We start from the raw sequence: 21,568 nt of genomic DNA on the forward strand, positions 1-21,568 counted from the left end.
AAAGGAAGATCTTGATTGCCATTGACAATGCCAGAGATATACTGTGGCTGAAAAAAAATAATTTCAAAATCTGGAATCATTGTAGATGTAGGAAAGAAAATAATGGATGCAAGAGACAAGAAGGCAGATTGTAACTGAAAGTCAGAAAAACTTCCTAATAATAAAAGGACTTTGACAATGGAATCAATTATACAGAGAAGTGATAGGCTCTCCTCTGCTGGATACACTTAATGGAGGCTAGACAGCCATCTGTTGGGAATTATTTATTTTGGATTCCTGTATTGAGCAAGAAGTTATTCTCAATGGTCTCTTCCTATTGTAGGCTTCTACATTTTCTGGCATAAAGAAGAATTGTCAATAGTAGCAAGCTCTTTGTTTCTCCCTTTCTCTTCCTTAAAATGCAAACATAGCCCAAGAAAGTTTAATTTAAAGAAATGCATAACAATGGAAGGAGGAGTGAAACACAGTTTTTATAGTTAGTGCCTACAGAAACTGCTAAAATTTTGCATTTACAGTTGGTCTGAAGCTCAAGTTATAAAACAACATTGTTTTGCAAAGATCAACAGTATAACAATGTTATCTGGAATGCACGTGCAGTTTATGTTTTTGCATTTTGCAAAGTGCCTAATAAAGAAAGGTCGCACACACTAGGCATAGACAATAATAAGCACAGGAGTGGCAGAATTAAATTAGAACTCAAAAATTCAAAAACCTCATTGAAAACAGCAAAGGAAACTTATCTTCCAGGCAAACAATATTTCTTTATGTACAAGTGAATCTCAAATGAATGAATCTCACTGAATACATGCTTAAAAGGCTTACTCTCTTACCACTCACCTCCTCCTGCCATTTGGCTACAGCCAATGTCAGCTGGTATGAAATTTGTCCCTGCTGTTTTATTGGCAAATCTACTTTCCAAATCTCCAAAATGTGAAGAAATTAAAATAACAAGCTAATTTGGAACAAAATACCCTCTGAAAGACATAAATCTTCTATTCAAGAACACTCAAAATGATGCATTTTGTATATCTGCAAAATTTAAATGGAGTATCTTACTTAGCTACTTACTTAGCTGAATAAAATAAATACTTAGGGGAAGAATAGCAAAGTCTGATGGAAATAAATTTAGTTTTCTATCTGCACCCAATGTCAATAGTAGGATGAATGTTAGTTTGAAACAAAGCCAATTTGAAACAAAGCAACCTCAAAATATTCAGATACGACTTTGTGGGGATGTTCTAGGCATGGCAATTGAAACAAAGACATCTAGTGGGTCCCAAGACATGTTCCTTGTCTTTCACAATTATTGCCCTATGGAACAACCTGATCTCAAGACAGTGAACATGCCTAATACTCCTTCTTCCTCCTATTTTCTCCACAAGAAGCTTCTTGGATGAGAAGCGAAACATCTTCAAAGAAAAGTAATAAAAGTCCTGTTGCCTCCTGAAAATCTCCTTTGGGACAACCATGACCTGGATGACTGAGAATCTCCATAGACATTTATTTATTTATTATTTATTTATTTATTAGTTGAATTTATATACCGCCCTATTCCCGAAGGACTCAGGGCGGTTCACAGGGCAGTTAAAACAGTACAAAAAGAGAATAAAATGGAATTAAATTAGTACAGGCCCACAATTCATAATAACAATAAAAATAAATTTTTAAAATTAATTTAATATAATTTAATGATTTAATTAAATACTTTAAAATTTAAAATCCCTCAGTCCAGGCCAGACAGTTCGGACAACCAGGTTTTTAAGTCCCGGTGAAACGAGCGAAGGTCGGGGGCAGTCCGAAGCTCCATCGGCAGTTTGTTCCAAAGGGCGGGTGCACTCACAGAGAACGCCCTCCCCCGGGAATCACCCGCCGGCAATCTCTAACCGGTGGAACCCATTTAGCTATGCGCTTTGGATGAACACCCTTCGAGTGGTCCGGGAGTATGAAAACATTGCAGACTACAGGAACAGGACAGAAAACATCCTGCAGCCAGAAGGCTCCATACATATCTGCACTACACAAGTGATCCTGAGGACACAGAAAACCTCCAAATGGCCCCAACGACTCTCTAAAAGAATGCAAATGACCAGCTGTCTGCAAGGAATATAAATCCTTCCATTCCCCACCATCCAGTCAGAGCTGAAGAAGCTTCCTGGTTGAGAAGTGAAACATCTTCAAAGAAAAACAAGAAAGTCCAGTTGCCTCCTGAAAAAGCACCTTTTGGGCAACCCTGTGAAGTGTGCTGGGTTGAAAGAGAGTCCCCACAAAGTCTTTCATGCCTAAGCTGGGACTAGAACTCACAGTCTCTTGGCTTCTAGCCTTGTGCCTTAACCACAAGACCAAATTGGCTGCTTTTTCAATGCTGTCTTGTCATTTTAAACAGTTGTTATACTATAGAAGGCGATGGCAAACCATTTTTGTTGCAGGAAATTACATGAACGTAGTCTTCAGGAGTCACGATTGACTCAAGGGAGTCTTTCCCTTTATTACACAAAAATGCAATGACAAGTATTAATTATCTCCATCTTCAAAAACAGGAACTGATTAGTGCTGTGTTGAACAGAAAGCATGACAAAGGGCCACGTGGCAAATCGGAAGTTTTTAATTAATACTGAGAATGCCTTTGCTGAATGGCAATTAATTCTGAATAACTATTCTAGAAAGATTTTGGCTAGGGGCACTGCAGGGTAAATGCATCTAATTTGGTTTCTAGATTATTACAAAAATTCTTCAGCATTGTTAAAACACTGTAGTGTCATGAAGAGAAATTACCAGTAATTATGAAATTCAATTCTTTGTATCCCATCATTTTTACAGATTTTTTGTGGTTATTTTCATGCTAACCATAGTGTTGTATTCGGTGCAAAGAGTTGATGTATTTGTTATTTTGTATATGTTTGAATGATTGAAGTGACCACAGAAAAAGCAACTGTACATCTAAGATCAAAAGGCCAAGGATACACAAATTAGACAATTGGTCATGTTATTGATGTTTAACTATCTAGACATGGTCTTTCACATCACAGGCCAAAAGCAAAAACTATCCACTGGTTAACCAGGCAACCTTAATTGATCAGGACAGGAATCTGGGAAAGCTTATATGGAAAAGAAAGCAATATTATTACAATGACCCTTAAGCTAAGATGTGCCAAGATGTTGTCCTAAATTCTTTATGAAGATTGATTTAGCCCAGATATGATGTTCAACTTTGCCTCATTAGAACCCTGCTATAAACAGTTCTACTAAGAATTAAGAGATGGCTTTCTATCCTGAAATAATAATTAAAACTGTATCCAACTAGCCTAGTTTCTTTGTATCTCTGTCTGTTTGTCTATCACACAAAAGCAATTTAAATTAAAAATAATATGAGGAAATATCTCATTCACTTTATATCTTTTTTATTTAACTTTTTTGTCTTTTGTCACATTTATCTTCTCCCTGCCAGCACCTTTCCTTGAAATTAAATGGTTAAATGCAACTTTAACCACATGGAATCATATTGTCTAATCTATTGTTTTGATGATAACCCTATTCAAAATTTGTCAATATATACATTTCATCAAGCCAACCTTTGATGTCAGATACACTAGAACTTTTTCTGGTTTTTCACTAGAGCTTGTCTTATCCATGGGCCATGTGAAGGCTTCAGAACACTGTACACAATGCACCTTGGTCCAACAACTGAAAAATTGCTCTAGTGACTGTTTCCTCAAACTATCAAATGCTGAGATTAAACATCCGGTGTAGCCAGCTAACCTGTTATTTTAAAACCTTGATTCTGCCTAATATTAGAGAGTTCTAATAAGAGAGTTCTTTTAATGACTTCAACTATTGCCCATCTGTTATGATACTAGACAAATGCACTCATATATTGTACCATATAATGTCTCTATGCATCAGTAGTAGTTGAAATCACTGGATAACTTTTTATGCTGCTTTCATTGGTAAAATTATATGCAATTACTATTTTTCTGGGTGCTTTGAAGTTTGCCATTTTCTTTTTCTGACTAGAACCCTGGTTTCTTTTACAAAAAAATACAAATTCTATTATAAAAAATAATAAATTTTGGTTCTGGGACTGTGGAATTATTAGCAGGAATCTTAGTTTTTGTGGTAAATGGTTATTTATTTTCTGAAGCTCCTGTTACTTTTAAACTATTTAAAAATATATGAAAGCTTGTCTTGGAGTGTAAAAGTTGACTTTATGCAAAATCATGATGATATCGTGCCTTGATAATATTGCTTCTGTTTTTCTTCCATGCTGGTAGGATCCTCATGTTCCAACAAAGATCCGTCTAGGGAGAGAAAACTAATCTACATTGCCTCAATCTAAATAATCAGCCTGTAACAAAGAACAAAATTATATTGGCTGAAACATTCTACAATGTGAAAAATTGATAAACGATGAATAACTCAAGAGATAATAGTTTTAATGAGCACTCTAATGATTTAAATGAAGGACACTTAAATAAAATTCCTAGTAGATTCATTCTGAAAACCTACGTTCAATAAAACTACCATTAACATAAGCAATTGGATTTCTTCAGAAAATTTAGTTGTATCACACTGAACTACTGTAATTTCTTTGAAAAAGTATTTGCAACACTAAAAAACCCACATAAGCAAATAAAGTACATTATAGCAGCACGGCAGAGAAATATAATAGATCTACCAGCCAACTAAAATAGGGGTGTCAAACTGCCGGCCCATGGGCCGGACGCATCATCCGGAAGCTGTGCCCACACCATTGCCGGCAATGGTGAAAAGGCTCCGATATGTTGCGTGATGTCACGAGTTTGACATGTCTGAACTAAAAGAAGTGAAAGAATAAGGATAAAGGAAATCAACACCATTGTTTACCCAAAACTATCTATTTCATGAATAATTTCATCTTCATGTACTTTCTCAGTAGTTTTCAAATAAAAGTTTTTGAAGAGTGTTTTATGCCATAGAGATCTGGGGATCAAGAAGAAAAAAAAGGGTCATTTAACCAAGGTCAATCAATCTGCCTGAGATGCTAGAGCAGGGGTCATCAAACCTGGTAACTTTAAGACTTGTGGACTGGGCTGGCTGAGGAATTCTGGGAGTTGAAGTCCACAAGTCTTAAAGTTGCCAGGTTTGAAGACCCCTGTGCTAGAGCAAAGAATTTTTCAAAGTCAGTAAGTGCTATACCAGACATAAGAACAGTCAGGCTAAAAGAGAAGGCATTAACACAAGGAAGGTTTGATAGTTCTAGAAAAAACAGTGCATATCTTACAAATTGATTGCAAGATGTACAATCTTAAGAAGAAAAAAAACTCAGCAACTGATCGTTCCCAGTTTAATTGGCACGCATGGTGGCTCTATCTAAAGAGATACTACTATTAGGGACCCCAAACCTGAAATATGGTACATCTGAATGTTCCAGCCCTCTACATGGAAGCAGCAAAACTGCTTAGGTCTGAGAGGTTGGTAGATTAGAAATTAACATTTGCCAGTTTACTCATTCTTAATCCCTCACGCCACCTTATCTTCTGAGGAAGACCCCAAATAGTTAAGTTCATCAGACTACTCTAAAGCAGTCCTAAGCACCGGCCAACATACCTCTATGAGCACTTCCCAAGGTAAAGATTTTCTATGCCTCAAGGAAAACCAATGAAGTATTTGCAATCAGAACTCTACTCCTAACCTCCCAATTGGGAGAAATGGATAATTTACTTATAATATTGTGCTGTCTCAACATCAATAAGAAGGCATCATTTATCTCAACAGCATAAAAAGAACTTTTTCCAATTGCGTGAATAGTGTAAATGAAAAGCTATTTAAGCTCCAAGAACTTAATTGCATTTTAATATCACAGCCTTACAAAGGAATCAACTGCTATCTGAAACTTAATCCAAAATTATACTTAATTTTGAATAAAATCAAGATGTAAAGTATACCAAATGTAACATTTATAATTTGTTATGTGCACATATCTAGCCAGGCACTGTGGTCCTTGACTTAATAGTATAGGACAAGAGTGAGATTAGAAAGCTTGTTTCTTGAATGCTCCTGGGAGAGGGGTCACAAACTAAGTAAAACTCTTTCCACGTACAGAAAAAAACTACTACACTGTGGAGAGTGTTATGATACGTTTTTCTTTCTGGTGTTGTGGCTTATGCAATTTAGAGAATATTTGTAAGGAACAGCATTTATTTAAACAACTATCGGCAGGTAGGTAAAATGAGGACCCAGATTGTTGGGGGCAATAAACTGACTTTGTAATAATGCCGCTTGGGGCGTGTGTGAAAGCCCTAACAAGCAGGCATATACATAGAATGAAGGCTACTGCTAAGCTTGTAAGCCGCCCTGAGTCTTCGGAGAAGGGCGGGATATAAATGTAATAAAAATAAAATAAAATAAAATAAATGGCTTTAAGAAAAATACCATGTTTCTCCAAAAATAAGATCTGGTTGTTTTTTTTTTTGCTTCAAAAAGAGGCACCAGGTCTTATTTTCGGGGGGGGGAGGGGGGTCTTTTCCACCCACCTTGCAGTGATGGCACTGACAACCCCGCCAGCCAGCTCACTTCTTCCACAGGCCCACAGGCCAGAGAATGGAGCTCTGGCCTGCATTTCGCAGTCAGAGGCTGAGAACCGAACTATGGATTCAGCACTCAACACTGCTGAAATGCAAGTATTTTTTTGGAAGAAGAGTATCCTCTATATCATAGTATACAAGGAGCAAAATAATAAGGACATTAGTAAATGTCAAAATGAATAGATGGTGGGGATCTGGCAAATCATTAACTACCAATGAAAATGAATAATTTGACCCTCTTTTACTAGTGTCAGCTATTGCTATGCGAATTTCATCTTTCAGATGAATCCATAATAAAGAAGCTATTTTCTATTCAGGAAAGTTGCCAATTGCTTGAGATCTGCATAGTTCATTAGCAAAACATGAATGCTAAATAGTTGAATGCTAATACATTAACATGGCAGGTTGCCAAGAGAATTTCATTTTTCTCCTATGTTAAGTCTTGAGCATCACGAAGTAAAAGATGACTTATGAGAGCAGATTGTATTTCTCACGCTTGCAAATCTGGCAAGGGTGACCACAGCGAACACAATAATAAAAAGTATGTATTTATTCCTGTATTCATCAGTCTAAGGCCTATTAAAAATTTCAGGAAGTTTATCAGTTCATAATTCTTGCGTTTAGGTAAAGATGCTTGCTACTCTCTTCAGCATTTTTATTCAAAAGATTTGGAAAAACAAGATTCACAGAAAGGGAGGATAGTAGTGATCTGAATACATTAGCATTTATATTCAACAAGAATACAAGCGTTTTCATGTAAAATCCTTGTCTTACCCTTTTAGATTTTCCCTTTTACTTAAGTGAAAAGCAAAAAGGACTCCTAAGACAATCATCCCATTCATCAACAGGTAAGAGGCTTCAAGCATAACAACCAGAACTGACGTAAGAACCCAATTAACATTAGCTCAATTTTATAGCAGAATCCTATGCATATCTGAGAGGCGAATCCTTCTGAAATTAATGCAATTACTCCTAAATCAGGGTACTAAAATTTTTATTCTCATGTAGCCGTGAGCATTTTGCTGCATACTGAGGCAGACAGGAATAGCAGAAGATAACTGCTGTTATCAGAGGAAGGAAGGAAGGAAGGAAGGAAGGTAGAAAGGGAGGGAGGGAGGGAGGGAGGGAGGGAGGGAGGCTATTAGCCTTTCAATTCAGGGCATCAGGATTTTCTAATACTAGGGATAGGCCTTCAAAGCCCATTCTTTCTTGGGGGCTGTGATTCCAGCTCCAGAAATTGATTACATAATTCCCAGTCTGTCTAAGTGGAAAGTTTTCCAAAATCTTCCACTTAAAAATACAAGGGGAAAACCTAAGATAAGTTTAGGTTTTTGCACTTTACAATATCAACCTAGTTAACAGTAGTGCCCAAGTAAGTCAAAATATTAACTACTTCTTTGGTTTGTATAAAATACATTGAATATGAACTTGAATATGAATAGGAACACTGAATAGATAGCCAGCCAGCCAGCTAGGCATAACACTTATGGAAGAGCGATTAGATATATGATTTGGGATGAGAAAGACAGTTTGAAGGAGAGACCAACATTGAGAGCCAATTTAATATTTAATTTATTGATTCAAGTTCCTGTTAAACAGAAGTGAAATGTAGTGCTTGTAGATTTCCAGATGTATATTTCTTTTCTAAAGTTATTTGGGACTTCTTCACCTTATATAGGGATGACACAGGTGCAATGTAGACTAGCCTCCTCATGGTGCACCACAGGCAATGTGTCACAACTGAATAGTCTACACCAGACATGTCAAACACAAGGCCCGGGGGCCAGATCCAGCCCGCGAAGTGGTTTCATGTGGCCCACGAAGCCATCCTGGAAACAGTGAGGGAACAGCCCCCACTGCCTTGGCCCTGGCCCAGAGACCCTCCTTCTGCCAGAGACCCTCAGATCTGTCCCACTCATGCCCACCCAGTAGATCATACACACCCTAGCCACGCCCACCCTGGCCATACCCACCCGGCCCCTTGAGGGCAACCGCAATGCTGATGCGGCCCTCAATGAAATTGAGTTTGACACCCCTGGTCTACACATTCTGGCTACTGCACTTCACAAGAATTTCCCAGCAAGAAGCAGCAGCATGAATAAAACAACTTAATGCTGTATTCTGTTATCCCATATGAAATAAATAAATAAAGAGATGATTAACTTTTCTGGCCCAATGGACATACTGCTTATCTGACTGTACAGAAAGCCATATATATACATGCATATATGCATGTCTGGATTAGCACATACAATGTGTTAAGACCCTAACCCTGGTCTTACTAATTCAATATTGTCTACTATGCTAACTTTGCTGCCTAAGGTTTTGCAGAAATATTTTTTTCTAATTTGGTGGAACTTAGCTTGGGCCTTTTACTCTATGACTGAACCACATCACTGAAGCTTAAGTAATAGGATTATTCAGATACTGACCTAAGGATAAAATACTTCATTTTCTACAGCAGCATCTTATTCATCAAGAATTGTTTTTCTTTTTAAAGTGAAATCGTATACTGCAGCCGTACATATCCTAACTATAGAAAACACAGCTACAACATTCCTCAGGAATTTAGTAATACAGCAGGTCCAATCTGTCATCCTGACATGATATACTGCATAGCCATTACTGAGAAGCTTGTATAATTAAAACCCAAAAGAAAACTCACTCCTTCACTCTTACTTTATTTTCATAGCAGGCAAGAAAATCATTTAGAAATGAATAGGAACCTGCAACATGTTCATGTACTCCATATCATAATTACAAAAACAACAACAACAAAAAAACAATGGTACATTTGTTTACTTGTCACTTTAATTGTTTTTAATCATGACATCTTGCTGCCCAATACAGCCTGGGAAAGAAGCTTTTTTAACTTGGTGTGTTTGTGATGTGCTTTAAAAGTGCCTTTAGCTATTTAGATTGTTATTTTTAGTTGATTTAATTTAGGATACTTTGTAAAAAAATATTTTAAGTAACTGGAGCATTGTTGAATTTTTGTGGATAATGTCTTGGGTTAAAATACAATTTGTACAGGTGAAAATGGATAGTTTATGCCATTTTCCTTACCTGCTAGAGGTTGCATTTCATTCCATTCCATTTCACCTTATTCTGTTCAAGAATACAAAGCAACAGAGGCAGGCAAAATGCCCTGAAGTATGCATACTTCTTTGGATCCAAACCCATTTTTTACCAATAGACTCCTTTATAGCTGATGGGAACATGGAATACAGATTGGAAGGGCTGTATGTATAACTGTTGCATAGAATGGTTTCATGAAATGATTTGAGGAGAAGGTGATGTCCTTATTTAAAACTCTGCTTTAGGTTATTAAGCTGCTTAGGCTGGCTAATTAGTATTTCAAAATAAAACCTCAAAATTTAATTCACTTAGTAAATTATTTATGTCATCCATCACAAATCTGATGATTCAGTAATTGAGGCTGACAAATTTTAGTAAATCTACTAGGGTTACAGCAGCTTGGTGCAGAGCCAGGAACACGATTTCACCTTCACCAATATTAAATGTTAACGCAAAGAACTGCCTTAATGGACAGCGCAAAACTGGATGAGCAGAGCCATTAAAATGATGTACTGTAGTTTGGCAGCTAGGTTAATGCATACTTTTTCCTTATGTTTCAGTCTCTCTGGGACAGTTCATACACTCACTTATTCTTTTCATAGTGGAGTAATAGGCGCATGGGAGCTTTTGCGAGAAAAAAAGGAATCTGTAAGTTACACCCTTTGCATACAGATATGCACAAGGATCTTACCGTGTACAAAGCCATTTGTCCATTTGAAAACAAAATGGGGAATATATTAACGAGTCACTGAGTTTAATTGTATGCATACCTATATTCATAGGTATATTCTTATGTAACTCTGAAACGAAAGCACAAAGAGAATCAAGCCCAAATCAGAAAACAGAAATATTCAGAAAGATCCCTACAGGACTTGCATCATCATCACCATCATCATCATCATCATGTTGGAAGGGACCTTGAAGGTCAACTAGCCCTGCTGAGGCAGGAAACCCTATACCATTTCAGACAAATGGTTGTCCAGTCTTTTCTTAAAAACTTCCAGTGTTGGAGCATTCACCGCTTCTGGAGGCAGGTTGTTTGTTAATTGTTAATTAACTGTCAGGAAGTTTCTCCTTAGTTCTAGGTTGCTTCTCTCCTTGATTAGTTTCCATCTGCTGCTTCTTGTCCTGCCCTCAGGTGCTTTGGAAAATAGCTTGACTCCCTCTTCTTTGTGGCAGCCCCTGAGATATTGGAACGCTGCTATCATGTCCCCACTCGTCCTTCTCTTCATTAAACTAGACATACCCAATTCCAGCAGCCGTTCCTTATAAGTCCCCTAATCACCTTTGTTGCTCTTCTCTGTACTCTTTCTAGAATCTCAACATCTTTTTTTACATTGTGGTGACCAAAACTGGATGCAGTATTCCAAGTGTGGCCTTATCAAGGCATTGTAAACTGGTATTAATACTTCACGTGATCTTGATTCTATCCCTCTGTTAATGCAGCCTAGCACTGCGTTGGCTTTTTTGGCAGCTGCAGCACACTGCTGGCTCATATTTGCAGAGACCGCTGCCAATGAAGTAAGAATGAAGAATTTATACTGAAGTAGTATTATTATCGTGCTGAGGTAATCCTTGCTTAATGACCAGTCACTTAGTAATCATTTGAAGTTATGATGGATCTCCAAAAAGGTACCCAAATTCAAAGTTCTGACACAGTCATTTGATCATGTTTTAGGTGCTTGGCAATTGACCTGAATTTATGGCTGTTTCTGACAAAAAATGCCCATTCTAAACAATGGGTTCTCAAATATTTAGAACATATTTGACATAAGGCTGTGCTTTGTATGATACAAGTTCATAAAAAAAATCTGCTTCAGACCATATTTAGCATTGAGACTGTATCAGAAGCATGTGAGAACTCATTATAAATAATTGGACATTAAATGTTCAATGTAAGAAAAGGGCAGCAGGAAAAGTGGGCTTGTTCAACTGTCCATTCAGTTAAGGTTTACCCTACCCTAAAACAGCAGCCTAGTAGGAGAAGAATGGTGCCTCCTGTCCCTTTTCTCCCCTCTTCCTCTCTGCAAATTGCTGTCTGGCATAACATGCCCGTTTGTCTGTTCCCAATCTTCCTCTCTTCCCTCACCTCTCTTCCTTTCAAATACCTGCAGTAATTCAGCATAACTCTGTTGAGCAGATTTTGCTATTGAAAACCACAGAACTGAGATCCACTAATCAAACGTTTCCGGAGAATTGCTAAATTTCAGACACACATTTCCAAGTCATTACGATGTACTGTAAAGCCTAATTCTTAAATAGGGTTATCTATAAAACATAGAGGGCGGAAAGTAGATCATGGGCTTCAGCACTATGTATTAGGGCTGGGTATATACTTCTAAGAGAAAGCCATTTTGGTGCAGTGGTTAAAGCATCAGGCTAGAAATTGGGAGTTCTGATCCTGTCTTAGGTATGAGGTTGGATGGGTGACCTTGGTCCAGTCAATAGCAAACCTCTTCTGAAAGGAAACACTGATCTGAAAACACAAAGCAAAAACCACTTACTCCAAACCCACACTTACAAAAGGAACTTCACATCACCCAGTACTGGTTATGAAGCAGCTCTTTTCCAACTGTTAAGAAGCTGCAGTTGAGAGTGGTCAATTAGCCTTGGTGGAGCAGTGGGCTAATGCCTCCTTAAGTAACACCAGCTGCCTGCAATTAGTGCAGGTTCGCATCCCACCAGGCTCAAGGTTGACTCAGCCTTCCATCCTTCCGAGGTAGGTAAAATGAGGACCCAGATTGTTGGGGGCAATTAAGCTGACTTTGTAATAATGCCGCTTGAGGTGTGTGTGAAAGCCCTAATAAGCAGGCATATACATAGAATGAAGGCTACTGCTAAACTTGTAAGCCGCCCTGAGTCTTCGGAGAAGGGCGGGATATAAATGGAATTTTAAAAAAAATGTTTTCAATGCAGCTTCTAGAGTACTTGAGACTTGAGAGACCACTCTAAAGTTGTGCCTATCTCTGTCATGTAAGCTTTGCAACCCACGCAGATGGAACTTCTTATGTGCTCCTCTTTGTTGCAAAAAGCTTCTTTAGTTTTATTATACATACATACATACATACATACATACATACATACATACATCAGACAATCTGATCTAGGGTAGAGGCAAGTAATTGGCTACTATTATTAAGTGGAAATCAAAGGGATATAGGTAAACATTATTAACAAGTACTACTAACTGCAATAACAGAGAGAGAGAGAGAGAGAGAGAGAGAGAGAGAGAGAGAGAGAGAGAGAGAGAGAGAGAGAGAGAAAAGTAATATTTTAATTTAATTTAATTAATTTAATTTAATAATTTAATTTGTATACCGCCCTTCTCCCGAAGGACTCAGGGCGGTGAACAGGGCAATACATAATAAAAAACAGGATACAAAAATTAAAAAGTGATTAAACAACTATGCCCGTAGTAATTGATACATATTAAAAATTAAAACTAATTATAAAAAACCCAACCCCATCCCGTCAGACCAGGCCAGCTTGTTCAAAAAAGAAGGTTTTGAGATCGCGCTGGAAGGAGCGAAGGTCGGGGGCCATCCGGAGCTCGACCGGTAAGCGGTTCCATAGGTCCGGCGCGCCCACAGAGAACGCTCTCCCCCTGGGGGCCACCAATCCACATTCTTTGATCGGAGGCACCCTGAGGAGGCCCTCTCTGTGGGAGCGCACTGGATGGAGGGAAGTACACAAGGTGTATTTTGGAAATACACCTTGTATGAATGGATGACAATATAAATTTAACAAGCAGCATGGAGTGCTATCTATAGCCCTCCGCTAGATTTGTGTCAATAAAACCATGGGTCCTCATCAACTTTTGATCCTGATCACCAGTTGCATTTGTTTATTGTCTTCTCTCTCTTACTTCCACTGAACAACACTGTTATGGAAATTACCTCCTCAGCTGAAGATTTAGCAGAAACCCTTTAGGAATGTCCTCTGTAGTTATATCACATCTAGCTATGACACTTTCTTTTATCATTTTAGATGGCAGGTAGAAAGCCTTGGGTTCACAAGGCTTGTAGTTTTATGATCTCTGGGTGCATATTGCAGTATTTTCTTGGCAGATAATGCAGTAATTCATGACTGACAATTTTCATTTGTTATTGACTTCAGTCCAACTGAAATTAATCATAATCAAGATCCAACTGAACAATTAATCATGTCTATGTTATACTCCATTTGTTTCAAGGAACCTCAGTCATAATTCATTTTAGCGAACCTGAAGCTGATATATTTTCATATATGACTTTTACTGTGCTATTCTTATTGGTTTTATTTTAAATTTTCTATGACATTTCCCTTTATGTTTAGATTTTTAGAATCACTCAAGCAGACTAGAGCTTGGACCGGATTCAAAGTATTATGTATCTAACTCCAGCTCTCCAAAGGAGTTATGTTCTTCAAACAAGAATTTTCTACACCAAAATCAAATTTCTTTTAAAACTTAGAGAAATTTCCAAACATCAAAGACATTCCAAAATAAGTTATAGCCTAGGGTTTTTCAAACTGTTTTTCATGGAACTCTTGATGGGATTCGAGAGGAGCAGGAAGAAGGACGTTCAGGGTGTCCATAGCAATTTTTCTAAGGAAAAGCAATCTAATCCCAGTCACTGTATACTGATTTGTTTGGATAATATATTAATATCCCAAGTAATTTTGAAATTCAATTTTTAATCTTTGTACATTAGAAATATTTTACATTCACAATATCAGTTTGTTTTTCATACTTCAAAATAATAAACAAAGGAACTTTCCAGGATGGTAATTGGAACATTCATTTTTGTAAAATTCAAATTACTTAAATATATACATTTGATTAAATAAATTACAATGTGTACAAGTTTAGTTTTATTGCCAAATTTCTATCTTTAGACCTTTGCCTCTTGATCAGGGTTCTGGGATTTTTTTAAATTAAAGTTAGCCTGAAAAAGCTTGAAAGCCTTTTTTAGATGGAATCTTTTGCTTTACCAAAAATAGCGCCTTTTATTTTATCAAACTTATTTGATAATCTTTAGATGTTTAGACCATGGGTCCCCAACCCTTAGCCTGTCGACCAATAACAGTCCACAGCATGCTAGCAACAAGCCGCACAAACAAGCAAAGCCCCATCCTCAGGATGCAGACACAAAATGCCCACTCTGATCCGTGGAAAAGAACCTTTCCCCATGTACTGGTTGCTGATGCCAAAAAGGTTGGGGGATGCTGGTTTAGACAATTCATTCTATATACTTTGGATCAGACAGCAAAAGGAAATATAGATAACTTTAAAAATTTATACTGTGCAGAACAGCATTGTGAAGTTCATATAAAGGAAATAAATGAATACCAACAAATCCCTCATGAAATACACAGTTTGCATGATCTCTGTGACTGTTAACACTAAATAATTACATGCAATTGGCATAAAATCTCTGGCTAATTGTGTTAAGTGTCACTTTAAACCCTAACATGACCTTCAAATCAATATAATTTAGTGAATGTTAAAGCTGCATTTTCATTTTTGACAGTAATGAGATTATTTTTCAGACAAAGCTTAAGACCTTATCTAACAGTGAATCATTACCCGATAAGCAACTGAACATAAGTACTGTAAACATAAATATACAATTGCTATTAAAATGTCTCTTGCTTAAGATATTTATACTCTACGGACTGAAAGATTCATGTAAAGGTCAAATAGAACTGGATTCCAAAGGCAACATTTATTGAAGTTTCTATCAAACTATTCGTAATAAAGGAGGCATCCATGCTTAATAGATATAGAGGACTAATTTATTTGTATTCTGTCAGTGTCACCTGACAGTATGTTTCAAAATCATTACTTTCAAAGCATTGAAAGTGTATTTTGAAAGCTTGAAAGCATAAATATATATTAATAAGCTGTTAAACTACCCATATTTTAGAATAAATAGTTTTGCATCTTGGAGTTTAAAGGGTTTTATAATACGGTTGAACATGATAATACTATTAGGATGCTAGATGAGCCAGCTGACAAAAATGTCATTGTGCTATTTCTTATAAGGAGTACTAGTATTCTAGTGTTAGCAGCTGTTATTTCTAGTAACAGTTTGTATTTGTTTCAGAAAGAACCTAACAGTTCAGTACTTAATTGTTTGAAGAATGTTGCACAGTAAGTATTGCCATTCCAGTAACTTCATGCAAACTGTATTCTTCTGTTAAGTGCATTAATGTGGTTGCATCAAACAGCAAATTCTGGGGCACAATAAAGACAACAAAACTGTTACTTAATTGATGTCCGATGCAAGGAACCAGAATGACACTGTGAGCTGATCAGAGAAGTTTCTTTATTGCTATTCGCCTATTTATAGGAAGTGCATTTTCTTGGAACAACCAGATAAGGGTTCCAGGAATTTTTTTGGCGGGGAGGCTGTTTCAGGTTTCATTGCATCTTTCCCTGCAGGGATTTCGAGCTAGCCATTCTCTTAGCTCCACCTGCTCACTCTAGCTTTAAATTCTGCCACAATTAGTCCATTTTATCTTTATTGAGGACAATGCCTTTCCTTCTTGGGTGTGAAATTAACAGGTTTCAATATGCTATGCCCTGGGTGGTGAAGTTATAGCTTTGCTTGAACCTCTCAAGTCAGAGGCTAAATAGGCAGATCTGACAGACCATCACTTTATGGCAGCTTCATAGGACATGAGTCTGAACAAGACTAAGTTCAGGTAATGGGCAGGTATATTCTGGAGGGTGCCTAATTGAAGAACACGTGCCTATCAAGGGCTAAGCAAGGAGATGATCAGCACATCACCTTGAAAAGAGAAACATAATGTTTTTGATCCACTTCAAAACATGCCAGCTTCTGGGGCTATATAAAAACAACCTCCAAGTTGGTCCCAGCTCTTCATTTTGCTCTAATCTTGACCTTTGTACTGACTTGTGGAATTGTCTGATACTCACATTCTGGTTTGTTACAGGGAACTCTTTCTTCTCCTAGCAGATAACTCATGTTACAAAGTAAGATATGGACCTTTTAAAGTCTTAAGTGCTTTCTGGTTAATTAGTCACCTGTCCCAATTATCAGAAATAAATCATAGCATTGAAAAGTATTTATTGTTCACTATAATACTAGCTAGGAATATCACAGCAGAATTTTTTTCTGAATATTTGGGTTTTCTCTTCTCTTTAATTTTTATTTTCTGATACAATGGAACGTTAGAAATAAAATTACATAAAGAGCCTTGGGATTATGTCTGTTCATTAACAAGATTTCCCAAGAACAGAATGGGACCAAATTTGGTGGTGGTAGTGGTGGCAGTAAGTCAGAAAAAGAGTTTCAATGTAGGATGAGAGTAGATGGGATTGATGGGATTGTAGAGGGGAAAAAAATATGGAGAAAAAAATTCCTCTAATGCTTTCCAATGGAAGAGTCACTCAGTAGTAGCTCGGAAAACTGCTCACTACCCAATTATGAAGCTCCATCTTCCCTAATAACATGACCCAGCACAGAACTGCTCTTAAGGGGGAAAAATCCATCAGAATTCTGCATGCTTTCCATACATATTGTGCTTTTCAGGAAGCAGCAATAATTAATGTAACTTAATGGATGTGGCCCTCTTGTCTTCAGCCACATCTACTGAGAATGATCTCTCAATGTTTGTGTGCATCCTGGGAGTGATAATCCATAGGATATTAAAAGGTAATTCATAATAGCTTCCCATGATACTATTACAATGTGTAACTCATGAATTAATGAACAGTGAGGTAATAATAACTATACCAATCCTTACTACAGGCAACATTTACTCTGTGAATCAACCCAATTCTGAAATTACTTAAATTCTTATGGAATTGTAAATTAAGCTACACATATGACAAAATAAAATTATCATGTAAGAATTTTCTTTTCATTTCTGCCCAAAGTATTTATATATTAATTTTACTTGCATTGAATTTAACTGAATTAACTGTCTTATCCATTCATTACTAACACGCTGTGCATTTTTTTCCTTATTCTTTGTTAGGCATTTATTTCAGGATTTTATTCTTGAAGTGGTTAACACTGAATTTCTAAGTTTTTAGAATTTTAGAATGACATGTAAGAGTTAAATGTTTCCAAGTATTTCTTGATACTAAAAGAAAAAGATAACATGCTGTTGTTATCTAAGTCACTTCTTTCCATTGCTCTCATTTACCCAATTACTAGGATGCTTCCACCCTCCCCTTTTCTTTTTCCTACCTATTTATATTCTATTTCAATGATAAAACAAACTGATTTGGACAGAATATCTCCCAAAGAGATTTAAAATCCTTTGCTATCCAAACAAGATATGAACTTATTGAAAATATATTCTGGGAGAAAATGCTAACTTGTTAAGAATTTGCTTTAAATATTTGTAATAGCATGAAAATAATGAAGCAATTAATCCTAAAATACCTGTGATGAAATCTTACTCTATTCAGCAAGCTTGGTATACCATTTCATTAGGAATTCAGTCTTACTCGAAAATTTGTCTGACTTCTATTTGAATTACATTAATTTATGTTTATATGTATGGAGAGAAGTTGTATCTACTGAGAGTTTATTCCAATCCATTAATATTGACATTCTAAATTACCAATGAATCAACCATTGAGAAACCTGGGGGTCATTACCTCATATTCTTGGGAAAATTTCAGGCTGTCATTTGCCTTCAGTCTTTCAATGTGATCTGCAAGTTCCAAAATAGGTATTGGTGGATGGCTGGCCATACCTGTTAAAGTAGAAAAAAGATAAAATTGAAAAATAATGAAAGACGAATATTAATATTCACATTTTAAAACAAAGCAATTGAAATGTCTATAAAAGGTGTAAATAGTACAGATGTTTTAAGGTGATAGAAGCAGGCATATAGTTTAGTCACTCAAAGCAACACATGCTCTGAAGAGATGAGCTCTGAAGCCAGATTACTAAACAATTTTTTTTTAAAAATCAAGCAATTTCACCAAACAACTATTCTCTTGTGTTAGAATGAATATATACATATATATTTATATATATAATAATAATGTAAATATATATATATATTTACACACACATGTATTATGCCAAAGCTTAATGAAGTTAGCTAAGTGCAAAGAATGAGATAGTTAGACCTTATGTTCATTTCTGTTTGAATAATGACTCGTAATGTCACATATAACCTTTTGTCTTGAAGTGCGTGAAATGGAAATGGTGCTGGACTTAGATGAAGAGAATGTGAATCAAAGGCAAGGAGAAACCAATCAAAGAGTCCTAAATAGTTGAGAGAAAATAACTTATGAGGAAAACTAACTTGAAGAATGTAGGTTACCAGGGTAACCAGAGAAACGTGGTCCTGCAAAAAGACATTTCGAAAATAAAACAGGGGAAGAAAAAAAAAACCTCACGTGTAATTATAAAATTGAATGAAATGAAATAAATGAATAGCTTGGTTCTTAAAGTAATTGTTGTATTTCAAGAATTGGAGAAGTTGATTAAGGCAAAGAATAATCTAATGATTTTTTTAAAACAAGTTACAAAAAATTTAGGACATTCACATGCAGCTATGGATAGTCAGAGTAAACATGCTCTGCAGCTTATAGACAACAGTCAACAAAGACAAGATTGTACATCAGACATTTAAAGCTTCAAAAATGTTTCCACTAGTAGCAGATTGTAGTGGCAGGGGTTGTACAGAATCAGTTTTGTGAAACACAAACATGCAGTTCACCCTACTTTCTCAGAGAAAAGATAAAAGATCTCAATCCCGTCCCTTTATCAACCCCCAGATATTACCTACAATCTACTTCAGGTGTAAACATCTTTGTCTACAGATGGAAAAACAGTGAACATTGAGAAGGGTCAGGGAAGGGATGGAATGGGATGAGATGGGATAGAAAACCAACAGGGTAAATTGGAGACAGGGTAAAGGGGCGAAATGGGGTCAACTAGCATGATCTGCCAGCTAAAGATTTTAGCAAATCCACAAGTATTTGCTCAAATGGGTATATTTTTTTCAACTGCTGATGGGGAGGTGGGGGTGACTTTTTCACCCATTCAATGTAGTTCCCATATTGTAAGCTTGCCTAGAATAGCTTGTCGTAGGGAGACATAAAATTGGCTAGATTTTTAAACTAGTAAACCCCAGATGTATGGACATTATGTGTAAACAAAAGAAAGATGGCAACTGAAAGAAGGAGTGGGGGGCTCAAGCTGGAAGCCATATTTTCCACAGGTCAGGCTGTTTCACCACTGCAACTCTGAAAGATGTATTCTACAAAAATCAGTTTGCATGATGCTACACAGCTTTATGTGTCATGATCAGGAAATGATAATATAAAGATAGAAATTACATTTGCCATGTTCTTACTAGGGTGAAAAGAACTCCTGGCTTAATGAAAGAAAGGTCATCACCAGCATGTCGTTTAAATCCTGCTGGTGGCACTGAAGATAGCACTATGGAAGGTAATATGATGTGGCAAAACTAATTAGATACATAACAGTTCTTTCGATTGTTTGGTAAGCGTATGAAGCCCACACATTATGGAAACAACTTTCAGAAAGGAAAATAAACAATATTTTAATTGATTTGGAAGATGTTTCAATATTTCTCATATCTTCATTATGGAATATTTACTCTGGGTGGTTTGTTTTTTGAAATAGCCAACACATTTTTAATCCAGATCGAGCATCCCGGTGACACAATATAGAAAGGAAAAAAAAGGCACAAGAAAATGCTAGGCTTGTTCAGAAATGGAAGTTGAATAATGGAACATCTAAAACAGTGAACAGAGAAAATAATAGACAAAGATGTTTAGACCTTTTCGAGCGAATCGTGGGAGAGAGTTATTATCATATAAGGATTGAGTGGTAGTTTGGCTAGAGAGGGAGGACACAGAGCCAATCAGGGAGGCGTAGGGGACTGAATTACTGCTCAAAGCTGTAAAAAGTAAAGCCAATTGGAAATGGGAAAGAAATTAGTAACAGCAGCACACCATCATATCAAGTCAATTTTTTTTTACAGAGACCGAGGTACTATTCTGCATGCACAATACAACGTGGACATTCAGAACTGAGAAAGAGACAAAAAGGTCAGACTACTCTAATTTGTTCACATACAGAACCAGACAGCTGTATTAGTGGATCATATTATTGTAGAACTGGATCTCAATATTCAATTTTATATTATTGAAAACCGAGATATCACTGTTATGATATATTAGATAAGTTGTAAATAATAAGCCTCAAACGCAGGCTTATATGGAAATAACAGAATCTTCAATGGTGCTCACTCTTTAGCAGAGATAAATAGTCCAAGATGTTAAAATCATCTTCCACGATTTTAACTGTTTTTATCGTATACATATGGAAACATCTAAGACAAGAATTCCTTCTCTATTGTGCTATTTATATGAGCATCTTCCTTCTACAAGGGGAGATTCGATTCTTATCAAAATGTGGTAAACACTTTGTTCACTTGTTTAAGCAGAAGGGATAACTTTATTTAAGAAGAAAATTGAACCATTTCTGGAATCAACCATCTGATTATTATGTTTATGAATTATATAAAATGAATGCCTTTTCTTAAATTTCACAATAATCTCATCAAAGGAAATAAATAGAAAAGTAGTACAAGTGTGCGTGCTTTTCTTTCTTTCTTTCTTTCTTTCTTTCTTTCTTTTCTTTCTTCTTTCTTTCTTTCTTTCTTTCCTTCCTTCTTCCTTCTTTCTCTTCTTAATTCTCTACCTTTTATTTCATACCCACAGTTTATTTATCATTTATACATTCTAAAGCATACTGCATACAGATGAGTATTGTTATATTTATTATTAACTTGAAAATGAAATTTGCTTTTTTTTTGGCTATACAACTGTAGCAGAAGGCCAAGTATTGTACTCAGCATGGTCAACAAATTTCAACTGGTAATGGGCTTCTGCATTCAAGAGTCCATTTTAACTTAAATACTGT

The 21,568-nt window shown here is 36.4% G+C and overlaps 1 protein-coding gene across 1 annotated transcript in view; it reads right to left on the reverse strand.

Annotated features, from left to right (window-relative positions):
• Window positions 1-21,568, reverse strand: part of PTPRD (protein tyrosine phosphatase receptor type D) — a gene marked incomplete at its 5' end in the record, with an annotated part of 288,177 nt that overhangs the window by 79,973 nt on the left and 186,636 nt on the right. Inside the window, 2 exons of the mRNA XM_081317525.1 lie at window positions 18,256-18,353; window positions 18,915-18,956. Coding sequence (XP_081173651.1) covers window positions 18,256-18,353; window positions 18,915-18,956 — 140 coding nt within the window. The remainder of the gene's footprint in view (window positions 1-18,255; window positions 18,354-18,914; window positions 18,957-21,568) is intronic.

The sequence above is a fragment of the Vipera berus genome (genome assembly GCF_964194415.1).
Source record: "Vipera berus genome assembly, chromosome: 2".
In the NCBI taxonomy this organism is placed as follows: domain Eukaryota; kingdom Metazoa; phylum Chordata; class Lepidosauria; order Squamata; family Viperidae; genus Vipera; species Vipera berus.